Here is a 25,524-nt window from a genome sequence, read left to right on the forward strand (position 1 = left end):
TTAATTAGTTTTAATCACGATTTTTATCATGTGATTAAAAGATAGGGACTTTTAGTTACACCTTAATAGACCCCGGTTTTAAATGCGAGATTAAAAGTAAAAGATCACACTAGATGACCGAGGTCAATATCTATTTTTGTAGTAGTGATTAACTATGAGGGTAAAATTGAAACCGAGCCTTATTTGTAAGGACAAAATAAGTCTTTAAGCCTATATGATATTGTATTTGTTTGGACTCTCTCTCTCTCTCTCTCTCTCTCTCTCTCTCTCTCTCTCTCTCTCAAATAAGTGAAGTACGCTTGGAAAATCTGTACAAACATATTTCGATCACTAATATATCTTTTCATAGTTAGAAAGATTACACATGATTGTTGAGCCTATCAGAAGTTAGAACTACTATTTTTATTGCCACCGATGATCTCTAGAACTAAGCACCAATGATTATTGCATATAGCAACAGATCTTTCGTCAAACATGGAAATTCCGGATAATGAAGGTAGGCTCGTAAAATAATCATTCGAGTTTTAACCCTTTTTATGAGGGATTTAATGAGATGATAAAATAGGATTCATTTAGTAACCAGATAACAAGTTTTGCAATTTTCCTAATTTAGGTAGGAAGTTGGGGGATTTTGTCAAAATTAACTTCTAGTGAGACTCGTGACAGTGCATCTGCTTAAGCTGGAAACATCTTTTCTTCTATGATTAGGCAAAAGTATCAAAGCAAGGCAATTTTACCAACAAGGAGAGCTATATTATAATAGTCAGTTTACTCAATTAGCATTCCTTTTATAGAAATTAACAGATATGCTTATTGCTGAAATCACATTCTTGTTCAAACATATTTGGTTATAGCTGAAATCACATCTTGAGAATTTAACGTGGATCCAACTATGTAATTGATACTTCATTAATTGAATGATCCGACACAGCCATTCCATGACCATGTGGAAGCTCAGAATTGGTGCTACCACTATGCAGAAAAAATGCTGGCTCTGATGGTACCGGAAGGCTGAGGGAGGAACTACTAAGCATCAGAACAACTGAAGCCATAGTCGGTCTTTCCACGATATTTTCCTGGACGCACAGTAACCCAATGTGAATACATCTTATCATTTCCTGCATGGAACCCGAATTAGCCCTCAATACGGGGTCTATGAGATTTGAAGATGTTCCTTCCCTCCAAGTTTTCCAAGCCTGCAAGATTCAACATGTGACTTAAGTTTCATGGAATCTACCTTCTTTCATGACTTGTAAATGTCATGCGTTTTTTCTTTTTGTGGTAAACAATCTTTCATGGAATTTTCATACTTACGTAGCTTAAAAGGTCCTCTACGTTCTCCCCATTACGGAAAGAGTTGTTCTTCTGACCACTCAGAATTTCAAGAACTAAGACACCAAAGCTAAAGACATCTGATTTGACCGAGAATTGCCCATGCATCGCATACTCTGGAGCCATATATCCACTGCAATGGTTAATGGGGTGGTATCAGTACAAAAATTAATAGGGGAAATTTTATAAATGGTCCCTCTAATTTGCACGAATTCTCATTTTCGTCCCTCTAATATTAATTGTATCAATTTTAACCCTATAATTTTCATTCCATCTCAATTTCGTCCCTCTCCCTGACGCCGTCAATTAAACAAACAGAATTGAAGGGCAAAATTGTCATTTTCTCTCATAGAGGGACTAAATTGAGATTTTATGTAAACCAAAGGGACTATTTTTAAAATTATACATTTTACTTTCGTTTTTTGTAAATAAAATAAAATAAAACCATAAGTAATGTATTTGATAACTAAATTATTTTTTATTGGGTAATTGAACTATATTGAAAAAATTTACTCCCTCCGTCCCATAATATTTGTCCGGTCCGCAAAATGAGGACTACAAAATAATGCATTTCTTTCGAGAAAAAATTTAAATTTTTTTCATAAGTTAAAAGAACTTGTCGAGATCTAGTAAATTGTTGAATTTTTTTTCAACTTTTCTCACAAAAATAGTATTATTTTTACGTCTCCGTTTTGCGGACCGAACAAATATTATGGGACGGAGGGAGTATATTTCATTACACATTACAAAAATATTAAAAAATGCACAAATCAACCCCTTAGCTAATGTCTTTGGATCATCTTATAATCTCTTTATTTTTTCACCCGATAAAAAAAATGTTCGAAATCCATGTTTATTTGTTATTTGAGTGATCTTATGAGTAAGTCCCAAAATAAATACACTTGTACCCATATTTTAATTTATTTGATCTCTTAATATTCAATAGTGTTTCATTGCCTAATTAAACACAATTACAAGATTTTTAAATACTACTGAACAACTTTTTCTTTTTAATCATGTGACAAAGAAAATAACGGGAGTGAAAATTCAATTGAAAAAAAAAAATACAATGCCAAGACATTTAACATAGGGGTTGCTTTTCGAATTTTCTCATATTTTTTGTGATATATACAAGAAAAACTTTAAAAAAATTCAACATATTTTGATTATTCTATATGAAATGAGATGAGAAATATATTACATATGATGTATTTTAATTTATTTGCAAAAACAAAAGTAAAAAATAAAATTGTAGAAATAGTCCCTCTAGTTTGCATGAAATCTCAATTTAGTCCCTCTGTGAGGAGAAATGACAATTTTGTCCTCCAATTCCGTTTGTTTCATTAACGCCGTAAGCGAGAGGGATGAAATTGAGACAGAATGCAAATTATAGGGCTAAAAGTAACATAATTAATACTAGAGGGATGAAAATGAGAATTCATGCAAACTAGAGGGACCATTTATAAAATTTACCCAAATTAATATGTTCAAACTGCATGAAGTCCTTTCCTTGGAATTTATGTGATCAAATACAATGCTTTATCCATAAATGCACCAAAACCATTTGGTAAGAAACAATGAAACATAGTGGCTATAGATATAGGATGGGGCCAGAATTGAAAACTTACTAGGTTCCCACGATTCTACTTGTACTCCCTTGAGTTTCATCCACCACAAACAATCTTGCCATGCCAAAATCTGAAATTTTTGGATTCATGCTTTCGTCTAATAGAACGTTACTGGCTTTGAGATCACGATGAATGATCCTTAGTCGTGAATCTTCATGAAGATAGAGAAGTCCCCGGGAAACGCCTCCGATGATCTTGTAACGTCTATCCCATCCCAATAGTTTGCGCTTGTTTGGATCTATATGTTTTTCCATACATATGGTTGAATCAAAGCTCAAATAAATTTCTAAAAAAGTAAAAACATCGAAATCTTTTGCTTACAAGGACTTTATTCTAACTCTAAACTATCATAAGCTGAAATGGTATTTGCATCAAAGATATATATTCAGATCTATATTAGTCTTACTGAATAGGAAGTGATCAAGGCTTGATTGGGGCACAAACTCGTAGATAAGAAGCCTTTCTGTTCCTTCCAAGCAGAAACCAAGCAGCCTAACCAAATTCCTGTGTTGAAGCTTGGCCACTAGCATAACCTCATTCTTAAACTCTGTTTCTCCTTGTAGAGATTCCTTAGCCAGCCTCTTCACTGCAATTTCTTGTCCATTCAAAAGCCTACCCTGAAAGTGTAATGGAATATATGTGAACCAAACCAAACCACTTTGACCTAAAAGGAATTTTTTATTTGTTAACACGAGATTCAATTACCTTGTAAACGGCACCAAATCCACCTTGTCCAAGCTTATTACCATCGGAAAAGTTATCCGTTGCAATGCTAATAGTTTTAAAGTCATATTGCAAAGATTCCACGATGCTAATTTGATCCTCAGCTTCAGAAACTGCACAAGTTAACAGTTGAGTCAGCGTAAGTTACAAGTAAAATTACCAAGAAGATTTCTGCATTTGGAGACTTTCTTCAAAGATTCTACATAATAAGATTAGCCAACTGATACGGATTGTCACCTTGTCAGTATACTAAAATTTTCACCTGTTTTTCTTTATCTACCTCTGTTTTCGAGGAGCAAGTGATTTCAACTATAGTAAATGGAGGCCAAACTCCACTTAGGGTCAAGATAAACCATTTTAAGCTTACCTTCAACCTTTAGTTTTGGATTCTTCTTCTGCTTCCTCTTTCTTAGAAAGATGCAAACGCAGACAATGAATCCTATCACAGAACCTATTGTCGAAACAACAATAATAATGACTGTTCGAGTTGTATTATCATCCTTTCCTGCAAAATCCAGAAATTCTTTCTTGTAAAAGCACTTTACATAAGCCAAAAATATATTCAAAATGTTCCATAAGGCTGTAATATATAGATGTGAAGTTTTCAAGATCCATGAAATGTAAAATGGCCATCACATATCAGGTGTTTCTCTTTCAGGACTGCACGACAATCATATTCGTTTGATAATTATTTGTCCTGAAAACTAAAGTTGTTTGGAAGGTGATCCAACAGCGCACTATTCCTCATGTAAAACCTTGTCTCGCATGCCATGATACTATGAAGAACCAACAGGCCTAAGTTGTTGCGACATGTATGGAGAGTTTGTGCTCTTACATGGTACCAAAGCTTAGGTTCTAGAAGATCTTGAGTTCAAGACTCTTCATTTACAATTTGTTCCCCGTTTGAATTATGTTTCTCCCCTTTGCATTTGTCTTCGCTCAATGTATGGATGTTTGCATCTCTATGTGCAAGACGGAGTTGCACGTGAGGGAGGGTGTTGAATAGCTTGATATATTATCGGGCCTATCTCCTAACAGCTTTAGCTTTTGGGAGAGTTAGTTTTCTACCGACCCGCCTCACACATACATACATGTGTGACAGGAATGATAAGAATATGTCAACTCAATGCAGTCTTAGCAGCACTACATTTTTCTTCTGTTCAGCATGGGCCCATCAAAAGGAATGTAGTGCTGCCAACACAGTATTTTTGCGGTTCATTCTACAATGTGGTTCGTCCAGATTCCTAAAAAAAGAGGCCAAAAATTAGCCGAAGTATAGCCTTGAGTTACTAATAGTAAATTTGTGCTAGAATTGGCAAGACTCCATGCAGACATGAACATACCTGGCGACGGCGGCGGTGGAGGGGGCGACGGCGGCGGTGGAGGCGACGGTGGCGGTGGAGGGGGGGGCGGTGGCGGTGCAGCACCAACTGAAGATTCCACAAAATCAGACAAATCATACTGAAAAATACAGCTTGGTGTCATAACATTCACAAATCTCCTCCTCAAAAAACCGTCCTTGTAAACTCCCACCGCTGCCCTTAGACAACTGGTACAATCAACAGGTGAAAGGCCAGGGATACACTGCAATAGTCCGTACACAATATTCTCGTACTTATACTGGGTATAATTTTTGTCACCCGTTGCAAACTTAAGGGAAGAATTACCCTCAGCCGCCCTGATTATCAGCTCATCGACCAAATCATCCAAGGTCTTATCAAATTCATCGATGTAGTCTGTAATGTTTCCCCCAAACACGACTCTGGCCGGTTGCGACACCATGGATGCAAAAAATGAGTTGTTAGAGGACCGTACAATACAATGAGAATTTGATCCCCAATCAAGCGCATCTTTTTGGTTTGGACAATTCGTCATTATTGCCTGGATCGAGGAATTGACGCATTCAAAACAACTTTGGTAGGCAAGGTCACCCCTGCAGAGTGCGAGAGCGTAGATAGTCTCGGAGTCTTGCAGTGGGATAGTGGCGGTGTAAAATCCACCGTACGTGCTGTTAGCGGTGACATTGTAAGGGAGGGAAGAGAGAATTAGGTTGCGGTTTACGCCGTACGCGCTGTTTGCAGTGAAATTATTGGAACAGATTTGAGCAATCGTCAGGGGAAGGGTTGCGAGTATACAAGAAAGAAGAACAAGCGAATTCAAAGTGCCCATCAGTAATTGAGTTCAAGAATGACGCTTTCTAAAGGCTTTTCTTTTCTTCAGGACTAGTTGTAAAAGTACTGGAGGAATATCTAGTTTCATGTTCTTTTATCCCAATTTTTTGGGTTAAATAGAGCATTCATGAATTAAAGAGAATACCTACAATGGGTTTATTAACTGAGTCGTTTTTCTTGGTCGTTGTCGTAAATACTACGAGAGAAATTTCAAAGTCAGCTATGGGCCAGAGGAAGGAATACCAAAAGCAGAGGGAGGGTCGATTTCAGACACTAAATTGTACTCCTATAATGGAAACAACTACAGAAACCCACCCCAAAAGCCTAACGAAGCTGCTCAACAAGTTGAACCTGTCACAGGTTTTTTCAAAAGCAATTTGGTGATTCATTCTTTCTTTCATCCTTCTGTGACCTATTCCCTAGTTGAACTTGAACCTATCAAAGGTTTTCAACGATTTCTAACTCCAAAAGTTAATTATCAGGGTTTTCGGTCATTTCCCTTATTGCTTCTTTTAACGCGTCGTATGTGCAAATTTAGTTACGACTCAGCTGCCATTACAGGGGAATCATCAAGAACTTAAAAGTCTATTCATCAAAACCAAACAAAGTTTGACAGAGATAGGAGGGGTCCAGGCAATAAAGAGAAACCATCAAGGTGTGGGAAATTTCCTGCCTTGCTCATGTGGTCAGACCAAATACAATTCATCCTGACCAATTAAGTCACCCTCAGCATTACATGCACCTAGAGAAAATTTCCAAGTAGCCATTTTAATTTGACAAACAAGAGGAGAATTGTACACAATACTCAACGATAGGAACAATCAATAATTGTTGTATAATTGATAAGTGCCGAAATATTAATATTTTGGCCCTCCAAACTATACTTGTTAGTCATCTATATTTGTTACTTGATATTTATTTTGTTTGTAAGTTGTTGGAGCTCGTTGTCCAAGATATTAGATAAAACAAAAAGTTTAATTAAGTTTGGGCTCAAAGTGCAAAAGTGTTGAAAAAAAGGATCGGTCCAACTAACGTGTGCCCAATAGACACACTTCAAAAATGTGTGAGAACAATATTTAAATATTAATTTCCTCCCCTTGGTTGTCCTTTCTATGCAACTTTCTTCAAAAACTAGTCTATGTTTCTGACTTTAATTGCAAAAGACAATTTTACCCTAGAACCATTTGTTTTTGCTTTGCTTTCTCTAACCAGTCATGTTTCTTGCACATACACTTTTACACATATTTTGAACATATAATTTTAAGGGGCCCATCTCGGGTCTCACTAATATGATTCGAACCGCTCATTATTTTTAAAATAATTTTTTAAGAGTTCCTGTAAAAAATTAACTCGATAGGATATTGGTAAGGACTTTTTCAAAAATCATAGGGTGAAACAGTCTAATTCGCATTGCGATTTCTGAAAAAGCCCTTACCGATATCCTATCTAGATGATTTTTTACAGAAACTCTTAAAATATTATTTTAAAAATAATGAGCGGTTCGGATCATATTGGTGGGACCCGATGTGGGCCCCATAAAAGTTATGTGCAAGATATGTGTACAAATGTATGTGTCCTTAGCATTTTTGTTCTCTAACTAAAAAAGGACGCCAGGTTTTTTTTTTTTTTTTTTGGGGGCAGAAGAGCACCACATTTTCTCAGTGCACATTAAGATAGGCTCATTGATGTATTCTATTTTTTTAACTCAAGTGTCCGAGCTAGTTCATGTGTATTTCGACTAATTTTTGGAAACCAATCTCATCGTTCGTTTGTGGGAGTTTCAATTAATGTCAGAGTAAAATTCTGTATGGACTAATTCCACAGGAGTTAATAACACCTGTGAGATTTCGAACTTAAAACCCAAATAAAAATATTTTATTTTACACATACAAAAGAAATACTAAACAACGTCCATTTAGCTTGAACCCAAAAGATAAAGCCAAAAAGAATATAAAATATTTCTTGCTCAGTCAAGACTTCCATGCAAAAAGAAACACTAAAAAAAACAAAGAGATGAACATGTACATACATTGCGATGTCCATCTTATGGTGGATTTGGATTGAAAAGTTAAAAATTTATATTTTTGTCTTTTTTTGAATTTTTTTTGCATTTGTTTGTTTTATGTCAAACTTTTGTTACGTATTGATTCGTCTCGTTGAGAGGAATCAAAAAAGTATAAAATTTTGTTCGAAACTCATAATTTTTGTATATTTTTTACTTATTTTTGTCTTAATTCAAAAAATTATGGGTTTCGATCAAAATTTTATACTTTTCCGATTCCTCTCGCCGAAACGAATCAATAAGTCACAAAATTTTGACACAAAAATAACAGATGCAATTTTTTTTTGGATAAAAAAAATAACTATTTAACTTTAAAAGCCAAATTCACCCTTATTTAGTACCAAATACAGTACATTTATACACTTGCGTATCCTAGAAGAGAACGGCTGTACGTATCCTAAAAGCAAAATGACAGGTTGGAGAGAAAATTGCCCGCCACATGTAAAATTGGTGCCTTAAATATTGGATTTGTTATTAGTTGAAAAGTGAGGGTTAAAATTGTCAAGTTAAGTAAGTATCTTTTTCCTTGAACGAGTCAGAAAACTTTTTCAAAAAAGTAATATATTGGGCCCACTAATCGTCCTCAGGCCGCGGAGATTAACATTTGCCACTGACTTCGCGCGGCAGCTTTTGAAGACCAGGGAATTGGACCCGTCGGCTATGGTAGGAAAGGATTGAAGGGAATTTGCTGTTCACTTGTTCTATAGTAGTACTATGGAGACTAAACGGACATCATCTTATCTAATATTCTCCTTCCGATGGCCGGCTAAGCTAACCCCTCTTCTAGGGTGTAGATAAAGCTCGTAGCTCGAATTTTAAGTAATACTTTATGTTTTGATTTAAATTTTATTATTCGAATCATAATTATATGAACTTAAATGATTTATTTACAATATTAATTCTTTCTATCAAATTTTGTGTATGAATTCTTAGATTTTATGCACGTTCATATAATTGTTTTATGATAACCGGCTGGATGGATTATACTACGTAAGATGCGTCGTGACGATCCTTGCTTGATTAGAGATAGTTTGTACTAGTAAGACGATTCGTGCTATGCGAAAGTAATCCATGCCGATTGGTAATTCATAAATTATCTTTAAGAAATATCGTTAGGGCTTGCAATCCTAAGGTATCGAGCTGGTTGATTCGAGTAGTTGACCTCTAATCGAAACATATTTAGGTTATGAAGGGAAAGAGTGGATTCGAAACACTAGACCTTTTTCCCATTAACTTTGCTCTACTTTTCTGTTGCCTTTAATTACAGTTCAATAGAACGTTCAATAGTTCTAAGAAACAACCAATCAATCAATCAATCTTTCTCTTGGATTAATATAAAAATTAATTGAAATAACTGTAACTCAAGCTTATAATCCCTGTGGAGCGATACTCAGAATACTCATTACTGTTCATTTGAGTAACAGTAATTGTTTCGTTTTATTAATTATTTTTATACGGAAAAGACATTGTCAATAATCAACCATCGACTTTTCTGTGGCGGTTTAATGAGACTAGGTGATAACCTACATGCTACATCCGACGAACATGCTCGTTGGTTTGGAATCGTACGATTTTGTTCGGGTACATATGCATGTAATTTATATGAAGAGGTATAGGAAAACAGAATTTAAGTTTATACTACATAGAAGTTGAGAGCGTATTGGTAGATGCTCAAACGTTTGTAGGTTCAAGTTTATATCACATAGAAGTTGGGAGCATAATGGTAGATGCTCTATACGTACATCCGAATTATTTGAGTTCTGTTGAAATTTGCAATGACACTGTTAGAGATCACTATTGTTCAGCTTTTGGAGTTCCAAAAGTTGCTGAATTGAATAGCTTACGCAACATGGTACTCCGCAGATCAACATAGAAGTTGGGAGCATATTGCCAGATGCTCTATACGTACATCCGAATTATTTGCGTTCTGTTGAAGCTTGCAAAGACATTGTCAGAGATCACTATTGTTCAGCTTTCGGAGTTCCAAAAGTTGATGAATTGAGTAGCTTATGAAACATGGTACCCCGCAGATCAACATAGAAGTTGGGAGCATATTGCCAGATGCTCTATACGTACATTCGAATTATTTGTGTTATGTTGAAGTTTGCAAAGACATTCTCAGAGATGACTATTGTTCAGCTTTCAGAGTTCCAAAAGTTGCTGAATTGAGTAGCTTACGGAACATGGTACTCCGCAGATCAACATAGAAGTTGGGTGTATATTGGCAGATGCTCTATATATACGTACATCTAAATTATTTACACTCTGTTGAAGTTTGCAAAGACATTGTCAGAGATGACTATTGTTCAGCTTTCGGAGTTCCCAAAATTGCTGGATTGAGTAGCTTACGAAACATGGTACTCCGCCGATCAACAGAAATGAATAAAGGTCAAACTAAATGTATCACACCAAGAAAGCTTAGGAAAAAAAATACAAAACCAATGGAATGAGAGGGATGGTGTAGAAAATACCAAGGAACAGTATCAAGGTAAATGTATCATCCATTTCAGTATCTTTAGAAAAATGGATTCGTCGGAAGCACCTTCACAATTTAGTCACCACCCAAGAACACCCAAGAACCACCAGACATGGATCACAAAGTTGGCCTTAACCCCTCCACAAACATAGAACCAGCTCAAAGGGGGTCTCTTGGCTATGCTCACTGCCTAGCTACCTAGCTATCATATCATAAATAAAAGAAAGTCAAGGAAGTGCAAGACTACAAGTTATGATAAAGGCAAGCACAGGTAGCCCTCGTGTAACACACGAGCGTCATGCCCATTGGTTGCAAGATTGAACATGTATCCAAGGCTTGGCCTATGGAAATTGTCGATCATGAGTTTCACGGGGGCCAATTTGATGTAAAGAATATTTTCTCTACATGCCACACGAAAGAAATAAATATGCATAGCAGAGTGAATGTATTGAGGTGAACATCATCCAACAGCAAATAACCATGTAATTCCAAACATCAAAAGGTTGTTATTCTACTATTCATTCGTGGAACAAAATATGAAATATTCCAACCATCACAAGTCACAAGTTCTTGAATAAACAGAAATTCCAAACTCGGGAAGACTAACTATCTTGCTGATTGAACATGCCTCATGACAATCACTAACCTTTATCGAGTAGGTAGCTGCTCAAACTAAACCACAAGTGTGCTGCCAGTGGTTGACTCGCTGAAAATAAGAAGCTTCAAGTTAGTGTTTAATCAATGAGCAAACATCAACAAAAGTAGTTACATGACACTATCTTTTGAGGTTTGTACAGTAGAAGCAATAGAACCTGATGATACATTGACCTGATATAGGAATAGAACATTGAGCATGAGGACCAAGTTTTTTCATCTTACAGGAAGAGGGGATCATTCCATAAATCGCAATGCACAATATTGAATAAACAATGTGTCCAAAATAGTACACATGGAACGCATCTGAGGCTTGCATGATGAATATTCAGATTTCAGCCTTTGCATATAGGAATGAGGGAAAAGGAAAGAGAGGAAACAAAACTGATTCTTCATATACTTAAATGCTCTCATTGCAACACTTTTAATGAGGAATATGGTTAATGAAATGATGGAAATCTTTACAGAAAATTCGCATATAACCATCAACTAAATCCTTGAATTTCCATAGACTGGAAGATGAAGGAAATTACCAACACATGTTGATCGAAACATGGCCCGAAAAAACATCTTGTCCCACTTCACATCGAATGTTTGAGGGACTAAAGCTAGAATTCATTCTATGAAACAAAGAACGGAAAAACTTACCATGGCAACAATACCATAAGAAAGATTACAAATGTAAAACACGATTCAAAGAGACACTCTTTTTCCTAGCATTGTGACAAAAAGTACCCACCCCACTGAAGGGTGTTTAACTTACTTTTTCTTTTTCCTCCTTTCCAAATTGGGCTGCCTTGTCTACTCTAAAGTTTCTACTTTTGCTCCTTTTAAAAAAACTTCATTAAAGTTCCAAAAATCTAACAATACTGCAGTTTCACTCTCACATCAACAAAGCCTTTAGTAGAATAAACTCCCTGAACAATTTGAACGGCAATAGAAAACTACTAACAAGCAAAAAGTTGTATCCAAATAGATATGTAACAGCTAATTCAATACCAGGTACAGTTCTCTGAAACTTGATAGGGGATTTCGAGCGCATTACCAAAATCTTTCCGCTCGAAGCGAAAAAGCAGACACACTTACATAGTCATTCTACAAGTGTGAACTTTTAAGCAAAACTCTTTTGATGAACTATCAATTTTTAGCAAGTAGAAGTAACAAACATAGGAAGAAACTTTGTCAAGCTCTACTTCAATAAAATCACATAAGAAATAGATGATGACGTACATGTATGTGTAAGACAATGCGATGGTTGAAGTCATCAAGGAAGCTTAGCATAATATGCATCTTTGCAATTTTTTCGAGTTCATAGTGGAAGATCTTACCAAGAATCAGAAATGACCTTTATATTTTCTCCTTAAAAGATGTCCAAAAGACAAAAAGATCAGAGGGCTCAAGTGCACTAGGGGATGGAGGAGACAACTCAGAGTAAACAGCTGCTAAAAATCACCATTCATCGAGAAAGCATGACAAAAAGCTTACTTATCACAAGGCAAATTACCAGAAGATGTGAAGTCATTTCGACTCTTCCATGTAGACCAACACACATGAGGAATTAAACCAAGTTTGGGCAACCGATCAATAGATAGACAATCAAACCATGTGATAGCAGAACTACCATTGAAATCTCATATTTCTTATATGTGTTATGCAAATCTACACAACTTCCAGGACAAGCAAATCCACTCTCAGAGATACATACAAAAACTGAAACACACAAGCATACGCACGCTCAAAAGTCAAACAAGTAGTAATAGGTCATTGAATCATTTATATTCTAATGCCTATGCTTCTAACAACACAATTGAGTGGAAATTGATTCAATGGACAGCAACCAATCACATCCTCCAAAACGACGAAATTGATAATTATAGAAAAATATTTTGACCTGGTAATGAACGACTAGGACTTAAATATTGACTAATGAAGCGCCTAACATAACCTTTTACAATCGACCCAATGAGGCTTCAGCTTTTGCAAACTTCGTGAAATGGTATCGTTTCCAACTCCATCAATGACGTCTTGCTCTAGGTACAAAACCAGCCTATCACTCATCTATAGGTCTCCCGTTTCATTGGCATACCGATTCTTCGCAATGTTCATACGAGAAAACGCCCTCTTAGCAGTCACAACCGATAATACCAATGCTAACATCAAAAGCAAGTAAACCAATGGATATATTGTCTTTTCTACTCTCCACCATTTTTTTACCAAGCTCACTAATTGCATTCAGCCTTAAGAAGTCATTACTAGAGCGCACATCCAAAATGTAAGTTTCATGCTGATTGTCAAGTACCATGAGTTCTATTGGAGAAAAGTCCTTCGAATAAAACTCAGCAAGGCGCATCAAATTTTTCTTGTCAAACCGAGAGAACGAGTTAGATGGACTCAAACATGCCACACAAAGTAGCAACTCAATGCTCGAGTCAAGAGAAAGAGCATTTAGTTCTTGAATCTGCAAATCTATGACATCACAGAATACCTCAACCCTGTAGAATTGCAAGTTCGTAATTTCCTGAACTTTACCTTTTCTTCACCCTTTCCCAGTAAAGAGATCAGCCATACCATATTAGGAACGTCAATTTCATGTTCTACACAAAATGAGGAGACCTCATCAAGTAAAGAGGTCCAACCACTTTTCCTCATCATGCGAAATCGTCTTTTAGACACTTCAAGTAATTCGACAGCGTTCACAATACCGCTATCCCTCGTTTGCAATGTCATTGACAACTCATTTGTAATTCCCAATATTGTTTTCAGCAGATAGAGACTGAATACAAAGTCAAATGTGAGCATTACGCCCAACAAGCTGCGTGCTTTTCCTCGGTCTTCACAGCTGCGAACATACCGATCAAGTTAACCAAAGCACTATAGTGTGAGCCACAACACATATCACCAGAAGAGTCATTTCGGTTCTCTTGATTTAAGCCTTGGCCACTTGAAAGCTCTCAAATATTAAGTGCCTCGACAATTTTGGCAGCTTGTTTCTCCCTAAGAATATCTTGATGTTAGCATGGAGCTCCAACAACATTCACAATTCTAGAGACACAGTAAAAGACTACAATTATCTCAATATTAGTCGGTGCCAGATCAACAACAGCTGATTGCAGTTTCTAAGCAAAAGAGTGAACATAATATAAACATGGATTTTCTTCAAGTAAAAGTATTTTGACACCATTTAATTATTCCCGCAAATTATCAGCCATGCCATAACCCTGCCCACGCGATCTAGAAACAACATTCACAATTCTAGAGACACAGTAAAAGACTACAGTTATCTCAATATTAGTCGGTGCCAGATCAACAACAGCTGATTGCAGTTTCTAAGCAAAAGAGTGAACATAATATAAACATGGATTTTCTTCAAGTAAAAGTATTTTGACACCATTTAATTATTCCCGCAAATTATCAGCCATGCCATAACCCTGCCCACGCGGTCTAGAAATACTTAGTCCATTCCACTGCTATCTTGCGCGAGAAAGCACCAGTACTTTTAACATGACCAATACCCAAAAAGCGTTCAATCACCTGCCCCTTTCTGTCCACATACCTTAGCACAACTGCCATTTGATCCTCCTTTGAGACGTCACGGGTTTCATCAATCCAAATAGAAAAGGGTCCATCACCCAGATCCCTAATAATCTCTCTGATTGTTTCAAATGCAGCCACACACTCACTATATCCTTCCGAAGATCAGCAAATGCCAATTCAAGATTTTGAGGACCATCGTCCAATGCAAGTACTGCTTTGATATGTTCATTTTTGTCAGCAGCAAAGTTCAACAGTTCAAGAAATAACCCTTCATTACTTACATTGAACAAATTCTCATCGGGATCACAAAAGAGAAATCCCTGCCTTAGAACGTACCAAACTGAATCAATTGATGCTTTCAAGAAGGTTCGGAATTCATTTTGAGCATGGTCTGATTGCTTAGGAGAAATCTCCTAAATAAGCTGCTTTTGGCCCAGCAAGTCTAGACATTTAGACCATGCTTGGTTTTGAGCACTATTATGGCCTCCCAAATGAGTTTGCAACTTGCCTTTCTTCTTCCAAGATGAGAAGCCCGCACTAACGAAAGATCTACCACCCGCCTTACCTCCATTATCTGGTCTGAAAAGAAAACAACATAAACAAAACACAGCATCTTTTGCTATGCTGTACTCTAACCAGTTAGGACATTCATTAAACCATGCCTGATTGAACTGTCGGAGGGATTGTCCAATTCTTTTCTGAGGATAAACCTGGTTACGAGGTTTACAAGGGCCCCTTTGAAGATAAAAAATTGCTATCCCCCCCCCCCCCCCCCCCCCCCCGGCCCCACCACCATTTTCCCAGACTACCCCCCTCCTTCTCTCTCTCTCTCTCTCTCTCTCTCTCTCTCTCTCTCTCTCTCTCTCTCTCTCTCTCCCTTTTCTTTCTTTTTTCCTTTATACAGTTTGATTCTTTTCTTTTTCTTTTTTTCCTTTTCTTTCCGGTTTGTTTTTTTTTATTTTTTTTATTTCCTTTTATTTTTTTCTAGTTTGAATTTTTTTTCTCTTTAATAATAGGTTCAAGTCTAATTTTAGGCTTTATAAAGTAATTGAGAGAAAAAAAAAGTGTTTCAATTGATCATGTTTATCCGACTGTTTTATTTTTCTTTTTTTGTCCTTCATAGATTAAAAAATATAGTTACGAAAATAAGTGTTTCAATTTTCAATTCGTTTGAACCAGTGCAAAGATGTTATTTTTCTGATCATTTCATCATAAATGGTCGTAATAAATTTTTGGCTCCAAGGCCTTTCAACAAACACCTTAAGACTCATTATTTAGTTTTAAGACTCGCTTAGGGTGTCCATTGAAAGGCCTTGGAGCCAAAAATTTATTATAACCATTTAGGATGAAATGATCAGAAAAGTAACAACTTTGCACCGGTTCAAACGAATTGAAAATTTGAACATTTATATTTGTAACTATATTTTTTAATCTATAAAGAAAAAAAAGGGGAAAAAAACAATCGGATAAACATGATCAATTGAAACACTTTTTTTTTCTCTCAATTACTTTACAAAACTTAGAATTAGACTTGAACCTATTGTGTAAGAAAGAAAGAACAAATTTTTTAAACGTAAGAAATAATAGTTTGATTAGTAGCATGGTTACCTATTGTGTTTTTATGTATTTTAATATTTTGACAATATGTACTCAATTATAATAAAATGAAATTTTATTTCAATTTATTATTGTTCATTACAAGTTATTTTTATTATTCATTGTTAAGACTAATTAATTAACTAATTAAAATAATATAAATTTATTGAGTATAAAGTCAATTTTAATTGAAAATAGAATTTGAGTTAACCAAAAAAAAATAAGAAGGGAGCTAAATGGGAAAAGAAACAAATAAAGAAAATAATAAAAAAATAAAAAAGATTCAAAGTGGAAGGAAATAAAAGGAAATAAAGAGAAAAAAAAAAGAAAAAAAAATTAGCCGAAAAGAAACAAAAGAAAATAAAGAGGAAAAAAGAAAGAAAAAAGAAAGTAAATGATCGGAGGGGGGGAGCAGGAGAAGGGAGGGGGGAGGGGTAATAGGGGAAATAAGGTGTGGGGGGGGGGGGGGGGGGGGGGGGGGGGGGGGGGGGGGGAAATAGAAAAGCAGGCCTCTTTGAAGATATGCCTGTCAGATTTTTGGTCTCGGTCATTGGGATGATAATCCATGATCCGAGGTCGTAGTCCTGGATCTTCGGGAAGATCCATCAAGTTGATATGTCTGTTCAATCAAGTTGATATGTCTGTTTTTTTTTTTTTTTTTTTGAGGTTTTCATGTATATGCAAGTCAGAAAAATAGATACACTGCAAAATATAAATAAAATACAGAATTCTTGATGGGGCTTTTCCCAATCCTCCATAAATTATATGCCCTCCATTTCAAGTAGCAGTTTAGCACAAATGAATCATTCAACGTTTCCTTGGAACACAACATTCCACCATCCCCACAAAGTGCCAAATGCTCTGTTTGGACTTTGGAACATAGGGAAAAGAAAAGAAAAGAAGGGAAAGTTAAAAATTTTCCCATTGTCATGTTTGGTTTGAGAGAAAAGAGAAGAGAAAATGGTAAAACTCTCCCTCTATTTTTTCTACCAATTTCCCTCTTGATCATTTTCCTTTCCTTTCTCCCACTTTCCACAAGTTCCAAATGGAGATATTTTCTCTTCTTTAAGCATTTTATTCATACGAACTCTTAACCCTAACTACCCTTAAGTCTACCCAAAATGCCAGTTTTCTAACCCAATAATATCACCAAACTATCCAGAATATAAGCCAAAACCAGGATTTCCACCCTTGACTGCAACTCCTCTTTGTCAACAAAAAAGAAAACGCTGGAAAATCAACACTTTGCAACTGAGATGACTAAGGCTCTGTTTGTTTGGGGTGAAAATGTTTTCCGCAAAAATATTTTCCTAATTTTTGGTGTTTGGTAGCACAAAAGTTGGGGAAACTTTTTACAAGTAAAATATTTTACACCAAATCAGCGTAAATTAACTTACCACTGAAATCTCCGTAAGTTATTTTACCATTGCTACTCACGACCCTCTCTTCCACTAAATCAACAGTCACTTGCCAAGAATTGGAACTTTCAGTTTCATTCTCTCTCTAGATACACCTATTAGCTATCTCTCTCTCTCTCTCTCTCTCTCTCTCTCTCTCTCTCTCTCTCTCTCTCTCTCTCTCTCTCTCTCCTATGTATTGTATATGTTTACATGTATCTGTCGGTATAAAGGATTCGTATCCAAATTTGTTGCGGAGACATGATCTCCACATCCAACAAAACCCAATTTCTAACATTTCACATTTCATTCTTCCAAAACCGATCACCAGTATGGAAATGTTTGTTTACAAAAGTTCAAAGCACTGTTTTTAAGAATGTACCAAACACCAACAAATAGAAGTTCAAAAATTATTTTACATGTAAAAGATTTTTCATGAAAATATTTTTTGTTGTAAAATATTTTACGTCAAAACAAACGGAGCCTAAATCACAACATTGAACAAACTGTTCCCAACACAATACCCACATATATTAGGATCCCTTGAAAGATTATACAGAATGTGAAGGCACATTACCTTGATTTTTGAAGGGTTTCTTGTGCGGATTTAGAAGGACTGGGCTCTCTGGAGAACTTCTGATATGCCGCCCTAGTTCTCATTTTGGAGGGAAATAAAAACGGGTTTTCCATTTGCCCTATGAAACAGGGAGGGAAAAGTACCGGTGTGGTTTTCCATCCGCTCAATCTCAACCATTCATTCACTCAATAAAGTAATAGCTAAGATATGTTTTCAAGTTTGACCTACCAGTTAAAATCGATTTTCAATTCGGACTATTCAAAATACTTTTGAATGTGCGCGATTTAGCAACATAAATCTTCTTTACGGGACGCCCCGTAAAGAAGTTTTTATCTACTCGATAAAGGGTGTTTTGGTTAAATAATTGAGTCTCAAGTTTTTTTTTTTCCTTAATCAACCTTTTTCGCATTTGTTATTTTTGAGTTCATTTTTTTTATTTATTCAAAAATTGACAAAAGAAATCTAAAAAATAAAGAATTGTGACCAAACATAAATGGTTTTTTAGTAAGGACAAAATTAATCTAAAAAATCTTTCTGTTTTGCATTGTTTTTTGTCTTTAGTAACCTTTTAAAGATTTTGATTATAATTTTTTTTAGATTTCTCTCATTAAAGCGAACCAATAATCCACATAAAATCAACGCAAAACTAATAAATGAGATTTTTTAAATAAAAAAAAACACAATTCTTTAGCGAAAGCCTCCTAAATGGGACTAATCTTTTCTTCCACTAGCGGGAAATCCCAATTAAAATTGAAACCAAATTACATATGGACTGCCCCGATGAATTGTAACATAGCCATGATTTGAATCGGGAAGTGTCGGTATTACATGATGTTTACACCTATTTTTTGCACCAAATTCTAGACCAATACTGAAAGGCCATTTAATTATTATTTAATTATATTAGGCCGAAAAATAAAAATTTATTGGGCTAAAATTTATGAGCCAAGACAATATTAATTGGACCCGATTATTTTTTATTGAGTTCGGTCAGGAGCTTAAAGCTTTTTGGGCTTTATTATTAAGAAATAATTTCAAAGGCCCATGACGATGTTGGTTGGTTAGTATTCTGGAAGAATCTCTCATATAAAAGGAAAAGTGGGCTCGTGGAAGATACAGTACATATTAATTGGCCATTGGCCCATCATCCTTTAATTCCCAAGAAGGTTGTGAGGTGGCTTATTACTCTGATTAACTTTTAGTAACTTCCTATGATATGATAGAAGAAATGAAATTGATTTTCGCGCTTCACTTTTATTGATGGGGCTTCACTTTTAACGTGAAGTTACTAGTAATTTCTTGAATAAAGTAGAACGCTATCAATAAAAAGTGGAACACAAATATCAAAATCCTAAAAGAAAATATGTGGATTTTCTTTTAAACTTCCAATAGCCACCTGTTATCTTCATGAAGTGCACAAGTGGGAAGTTACAAGGACACTTGGCTCGCTATGGTGAAGGTGGGAAATCTCCCTCCAATTCTGTGAAGACCCTTTGAAGCCTATAAATACTAATTCTCAAGACTAAAAAAGGATTCCAACACCAATCAAGCCTAATGCTGAAACTCAAACACAAAATTCCAGCAAGTTTGCTTATCTTTACTTTTTCAATCAGTCCAATCCAATTACTTCATCAAGTAATTCAGGTTGTTACCTTTTCGTTGTATGCCAACTCTATTATTCCCATATATAATAAAGTATTTTATGTTGTTCTTTCTTTCCTACACGGTTAGGAAATATTTAAGTCGATCCACAACCATTATGGCAAACCACGAACCATCATTTTGATCTTGCCCTTAAGATCACAACACTTTCGCTTTCACGGTTACGAAGTCAAAAAAGGATATCCAGTCTTTTATGTTGAACGCGACAAGTCCTAACACGCCCATATTCAGTCCTTGCACCTCAAGGAACTTTTTGTGCAAAACGTACACATGGTAATCCACTTTTATTGTTACATTTTGTTACTAAGAAGATGAAGAAAAATGCTAAAAGTCGGATTTGGTCCCGAACTTTGTTTTTAGATTAAAGATATAGAGATATATTAAAGAGTTAATTCAATTCTGTTGTAGTCTATAAATGAAGCCATATTGAGATACTCCTATTTCTCTTTATAATTGGAATCGTTCATTTTATAATCATTGTTTTTCATTATTTTTGTAAAAAAAAATAAAGTTGGATACTGATAAGTACCTAATAGACTTCAATTTGTGTAAAATTGGGGGTGGCTCATGCCACATCCGCCTCTGTACGCCCCATCCCTATTTGAATATGAGACCATAGAAGTGAGCAAAGCCCTACGTGTCAAGATTTGATAATGGCATGTCACCGGGCTAGGCGAGACATGACATGACATGTGCTTATTCCTGAGCTAAACAAGGCATGACACGACATGTGTGCATGTCAAAGGACTAAGCAACGCTCGCCATAACATATACTACTTGCTATCGGGCTAGGCAAGGCATGGTACACGGGCCAACCCCTTGGGATTTGGAGCCAAGCCAATCCCTTTCTGATATCTAACACTTGGAATATACAGTGACAGACTCGACGTTAAGGCCCTTTGGCTTATTTGCTTATTTCCTTTCTTTGTTTTTCTTGTGTTGTTGAATAATTCCAAACTTTTATGGTGGTTTTTAATGTGTGGAGTCATTTTTGCATGGAGGCCTTTTTTTTCTTCTGTTAGATTTGTCCCACATCGCTCATTCAAGCCATCCAAACTTGGTTAATATATTCTAGAGGCTACTTCACCTATTACCAATTAATTTTAGGTTGGAACTCTCCAAGAAATTAAACACCCTCTTTAGAAATTTATTATCGTGCATCGATTTAAGTCATTGTTTCAAACAATTCAAATTGCATTTTCAGTACTCAGAATTCCATTACAGCATCTTCAATGGTTTTTAGTTTCATTTCGAGCATGCAAAAGATAGTTTTTGACTAATTGCTAGTACAACAAAGGTATATAGCCGAAATTTGAGAAAGTTGCTCTAATGGTGTCAAAATCATTTTTACCTTAATCTATCACAGCCATTTGATCAATTGAATCATGTCACATATTTGAATAAAAATACAGCAACACACACATATATTGATGTGATCAATCGTAGATGACTTTACCATTTGTTGCGTTAAATTTGGCTTTAAAATGACACAATCAGTTTTTGACTTGAGAAATGACTGATCATTGATAAATAGTACTCTTTTTATTATTTTACGTATTGTTATCTTTTATTTTCTAAATAATGGACAAATCTGTTAGTGGTCCTAACTTTTAAGTAAATAGTTTTCGTAGGGATTTGGAGTCCAAGTCTTTCGGGTCTCCTATTTTGTTGGTAGTCGTTATATATCCTATTTTGGAGCTATTTTTCCTAGTCTTAAGGATCTCCTAGTTTGTAGTAGCTACTTTCCTATTTTTCCTGCAGGTTTGTTTACAATCCCTATCCCTATATAAGATAGATATGGCAACTCATGAAGGAAATTACCATTTATCTTCCAAACACTTGTGTTCGATCGAAGGCCTAGGTTCCTCGGTCAATCTAAATTACCTCTTTTTTTGGCTAATGGAAAGAGTGGAGGAGGGGACGACTAAGCGTAGCGACCCTTCTCTAAGCGGGATCATAGAGACGCTAGACCCGCGACGAGCCCTCTGAAGAAAATCCAAAACTCAAAGATGTGCACCGCTCCGGTACCATCTTACCATTGGATAATTACGCATGTTTTGATGACTCAAAACTGATGTACATGCATATCAAAGTCCTATGCGTCCCTATCGCAAAGCATGTAGGTTTTACACCCCACCGTTTTCGTTGGTCTGTTGTATTTCTCTAAGCCCATAAGATAGGTCAATCTAGCTCCATTCTGTGTCCTATGTCCGCACTGATTACCCGAACCGCTTGTTTTTCACATGATGAGTTTTGAAGAAAATCACTATGAAAAAAATCAATTTGATCGGACATAGGATGGTACGGAAACATTATTACTATTGTTTGTCAAAGGGACGGCTTAAGTTTCAAACTTCAACTATTGTAAGCAAAATACAAGATGATTGCATAATTATCGATGTGGATGTCTGATCAAATTTTTTTTTGTTTGTTTTTCCAGATATGGGGGATATGCACGCCAACGGGGCTATCGCTGTCTGCCACATCATCACTCGCCAAATGAAATCAGAGTTCCATTTGGTATGCTCAATCTTGAGATATACTCACACCAACCACATGGGGTCAAGGAGGCTTGGTAGTATGCTCAATCTTTATCTTTATCTTTATTATATACAAGCGGGCAAACTTGCTGTTTTGGCAAAATAATTCATTTGTATTATTTTTTTTTGTTCTTATTCAAAAAAACATTCGTATCCGTTTGTTTTCCGTTGAGTTTTTTTTGATCATTGTTTTGTCATGATGAGAGGAATCTAAAATATAAAAAATTACTATCAAACCCCAAATTCTTTTTGAATTTGGGTTTTGACAATAATTTTGTACTTTTTCGATATATTCATCCCGTCGAGACATATATACCAATAATCCACAGAACAATCAACGCAAAACTAATAAATGCGAAAAAAATTTGAATGAGAACTAAAAAAAATCCATTTCCAAGTCTCCTTTTCCCTTGTCTCAACTTTTTCAAGCTCGGTTCAGTTTTTGCTTTTCTAAATTTTTTTGGGGACGACTAAATAGTAAGTTAAAATTAATAAAGTCAAATTTCCATAACTAATTTAATAATCAAATTAAGCCGAATCACCCCTATAAGAGTATTAAATACTGAACTGGGTATATAGTAGTGTTTACCCATGACCAAAAGAACACTTGATGCATGAATAATTTTTCTATTTTTTGTTAAGAGATAGTTAATTTTTTAGTTCATCAGAAATCCTAAATATTATATTCAGATAAACTATTTCAGAAAAAAATTTAAAAACCTAGTAAATTCTTTTTACTCTTCTTGTCTAATTTTTTATTTTTTATTTTTTAACATTCCCTTGTTACCTTTGTTTTTTTCTAGTTCATCTCGTCAAAAGAAACTAAAAAGGGGAGGTAGTATTTTTTGGACACGAAACTAATTAAAAGGTAGTAGTATGAATTTTTGAATAAAAAAGTCTAACAAAAGCTTATAAAAATTACTCACATGCGACACACAACAGCACGGTTATAATTATTTTATTCATGTTATTGAGTTTGAACTAGATTAAATTTATTTTGACAATTATTAAATTCGAGTAATTTTACAAGAATTTCTAAAACGTGTATTGTACCACTCAGCCGCCGCCGGCCTCCATCCCAGCTTCAATCTGCCAGGGAGTCAGTGATCGACAAAAGGCTAACTACCTATTTCCTCCTGTTTTACATACGAGGCTCCTGCGTCACACCAAGAATTGAAGTTCATGCTTCCAACGCTATTGCAGCATATGAGAGAGAGCTTAAAGAAAAGGAGTTCTATGTTGCCATTATTAGACTTGAGTTGACATCAGTTGGAGAATAGGAAAAAATCTTAAAGTGGAGCCCAAAAAGACGCTGAAGGTTAACGTGAAGTTGGTGTTAGAGAATGTAGTTTTTAAAAAGGAGCATAACAAGGCGTTGACCTTAGAGAATGGAATTCTTAAAGATGAGCAAACATATCTTGCATATGCACATACAAAGATATTTAAGAACCTTTATAGGTTCTTAAACTGACATCCTTGGCTATTTGCAAGATATATTTGCTCCTCTTGAAGAATTCCATCCGCTAACACCAATTCCTTTATTAACCCTCAGAGTCTTTATTTGCTCCTCTTTTAAGGGCTCCATTCTCTAACACCAACTACTTGTTAATCTTCAGATTCTTTTTGTGCTCCTCTTTTAAGATGTTTTTCTTGTTCTCAAAAAGATGTCAACTCAATTCGCATTATGGCAATATATAGCTCCTTGTCTTTGAGCTCTCCACAATAGCGTTGGCATGCATGAGCTTCATTTCTTGGTGCGACGCTGGAGCCTAGTACGAATGCAAGAAGGAATCAAGTAGTTTTATAGTCTTTTCATTGATTAGTGATCGTCGAGGTCCATCTCAATGGCAACGTCGTTTTGCACTGTGTCAACTATAAAAACCCTAACCTTGATGACTCGTGGTTCTTGCTTCTTGATTGATTTGATTCGATCAATAGCGGAGCCTTCAATCTGCTAGTGAGTAACTGATTGATAAAAGGCTAACTAAGTATTTCCTCTTGTTTTATGTACGAGGCTCCTGCGTCACACCACGAATTGAAGCTCATGATTCCAACGCTATTGCATCATATGAGAGAGAGTTTAAAGAAAAGGAGCTCTATGTTGCCTTCATTAGACTTGGGTTGAAATCTGTTGGAGAATTTATATAGGAAAAAAATCTTGAAGTGGAGCACAAAAAGACTCCAAAGGTTAAAGAGAAGTTGGTGTTAGAAAATGTAGTTTTTACATTTGAGCAAAAGAAGATTGCGATGGATAACAAGGTGTTCGCCTTAGAGAGAATGAACTTATTAAAGAGGAGCAAAAATATCTTGATGAACACACAAAAATATTTAAGAACCTTAATGGGTTTTCAAACTGACTTTCTTAGCTATCTGCAATATATTTTTGCTGCTCTTCAAGAATTCCATTCTCTAGGGCTAACTCCTCGTTAACCCTCAAGGTCTTTTTTTGCTCATCTTTAAGAACTCCATTCTTTATCACCAACTTCTTGTTAATCCTCAGAGTATTTCTGTTCTCCACTTGAAGATGTTTTTCCTGTTCTCTAAAAGATGTCAACTCAAGTCTCATTATGGCAATATATAGTTCATTGTCTTTAAGCTCTCTCCACAATAGCCTTGGAATGCATGAACTTCATTTCTTGGTGCAACGCTGGAGCCTAGTACGAATGCAAGTAGGAAACAAGCAGTTACATAGTTTTTTCATCGATCAGTGATCGCCAAGGTCAAGCTCAATGGCAACATCTTTTGGCACTAAGTCAGCTATAAAAACCCTAACCCTAATGTCTCTGGATACAGTTGTGTTTCTACACCTTTTTTTTTAATAGATTAAGGTAAATACTGTTATATAAGCAATGGGGTCTGGGAATAGATCAAGGATTATATGGTAGTAATAAATAATAATAGCATTCATTAGTAGTTTTAAAGGGTAGTCCTATGGTACACACCCTTTATTCGGAGGTGTGCCGTACGCATCATGATTTTAAACTCTTGGATTTCAAAGTAAATAATCCAGACCACACATTTCTTAAATCAATTAATAAAATAAAAAAAGGGCTTAGCAGGTAACAGGTTGTTCTCTCTTCTTTGACTTTCCCTCCCTCTCCCTCATGTGTAAAATACTACAAATTATACAACATAACCACAATTGTTATGACAACACAAAAATTTGATATTT

The 25,524-nt window shown here is 35.7% G+C and overlaps 1 protein-coding gene and 3 long non-coding RNA genes across 4 annotated transcripts; 1 reads left to right on the forward strand and 3 right to left on the reverse strand.

The window, feature by feature from the left end:
* Nucleotides 1-767: 767 nt before the first annotated feature.
* On the reverse strand, nucleotides 768-6,015 carry LOC131333923 (cysteine-rich receptor-like protein kinase 44). Its single transcript, XM_058368744.1, has 7 exons — nucleotides 5,027-6,015; nucleotides 4,051-4,188; nucleotides 3,666-3,796; nucleotides 3,367-3,577; nucleotides 2,961-3,198; nucleotides 1,315-1,465; nucleotides 768-1,196 (listed from the first exon to the last, which is right to left on the reverse strand). The coding sequence occupies exons 1-7, from the start codon at nucleotides 5,850-5,852 to the stop codon at nucleotides 891-893; spliced, it is 2,001 nt and encodes a 666-aa protein (XP_058224727.1). The 5' UTR covers nucleotides 5,853-6,015; the 3' UTR covers nucleotides 768-890.
* Nucleotides 6,016-10,875: 4,860 nt separating this feature from the next.
* Nucleotides 10,876-18,569, reverse strand: LOC131333931 (uncharacterized). The gene is made up of 2 exons (XR_009201974.1): nucleotides 18,151-18,569; nucleotides 10,876-11,098 (listed from the first exon to the last, which is right to left on the reverse strand). It is a non-coding gene; the product is annotated as an uncharacterized LOC131333931 (long non-coding RNA).
* On the reverse strand, nucleotides 13,376-15,320 carry LOC131333930 (uncharacterized). The gene is made up of 2 exons (XR_009201973.1): nucleotides 14,600-15,320; nucleotides 13,376-14,088 (listed from the first exon to the last, which is right to left on the reverse strand). It is a non-coding gene; the product is annotated as an uncharacterized LOC131333930 (long non-coding RNA).
* A 2,848-nt stretch (nucleotides 18,570-21,417) lies between the features above and the next one.
* Nucleotides 21,418-25,223, forward strand: LOC131333306 (uncharacterized). The gene is made up of 3 exons (XR_009201772.1): nucleotides 21,418-22,113; nucleotides 22,253-22,390; nucleotides 24,367-25,223. It is a non-coding gene; the product is annotated as an uncharacterized LOC131333306 (long non-coding RNA).
* Nucleotides 25,224-25,524: the final 301 nt, after the last annotated feature.

The sequence above is a fragment of the Rhododendron vialii genome, chromosome 7a, assembly GCF_030253575.1.
Source record: "Rhododendron vialii isolate Sample 1 chromosome 7a, ASM3025357v1".
Lineage (NCBI taxonomy): Eukaryota > Viridiplantae > Streptophyta > Magnoliopsida > Ericales > Ericaceae > Rhododendron > Rhododendron vialii.

Coding starts and splice junctions, on each gene's coding strand:
- LOC131333923 (XM_058368744.1), bottom strand. CDS start 5,852: ATGGGCACTTTGAATTCGCTTGTTCTTCTTTCTTGTATACTCGCAACC. Junction 4,189..5,026: donor TCCACCGCCGCCGTCGCCAG/GTATGTTCATGT, acceptor TGGATTTTGCAG/GAAAGGATGATAATACAACT. Junction 3,797..4,050: donor TCCAAAACTAAAGGTTGAAG/GTAAGCTTAAAA, acceptor TAACTTGTGCAG/TTTCTGAAGCTGAGGATCAA.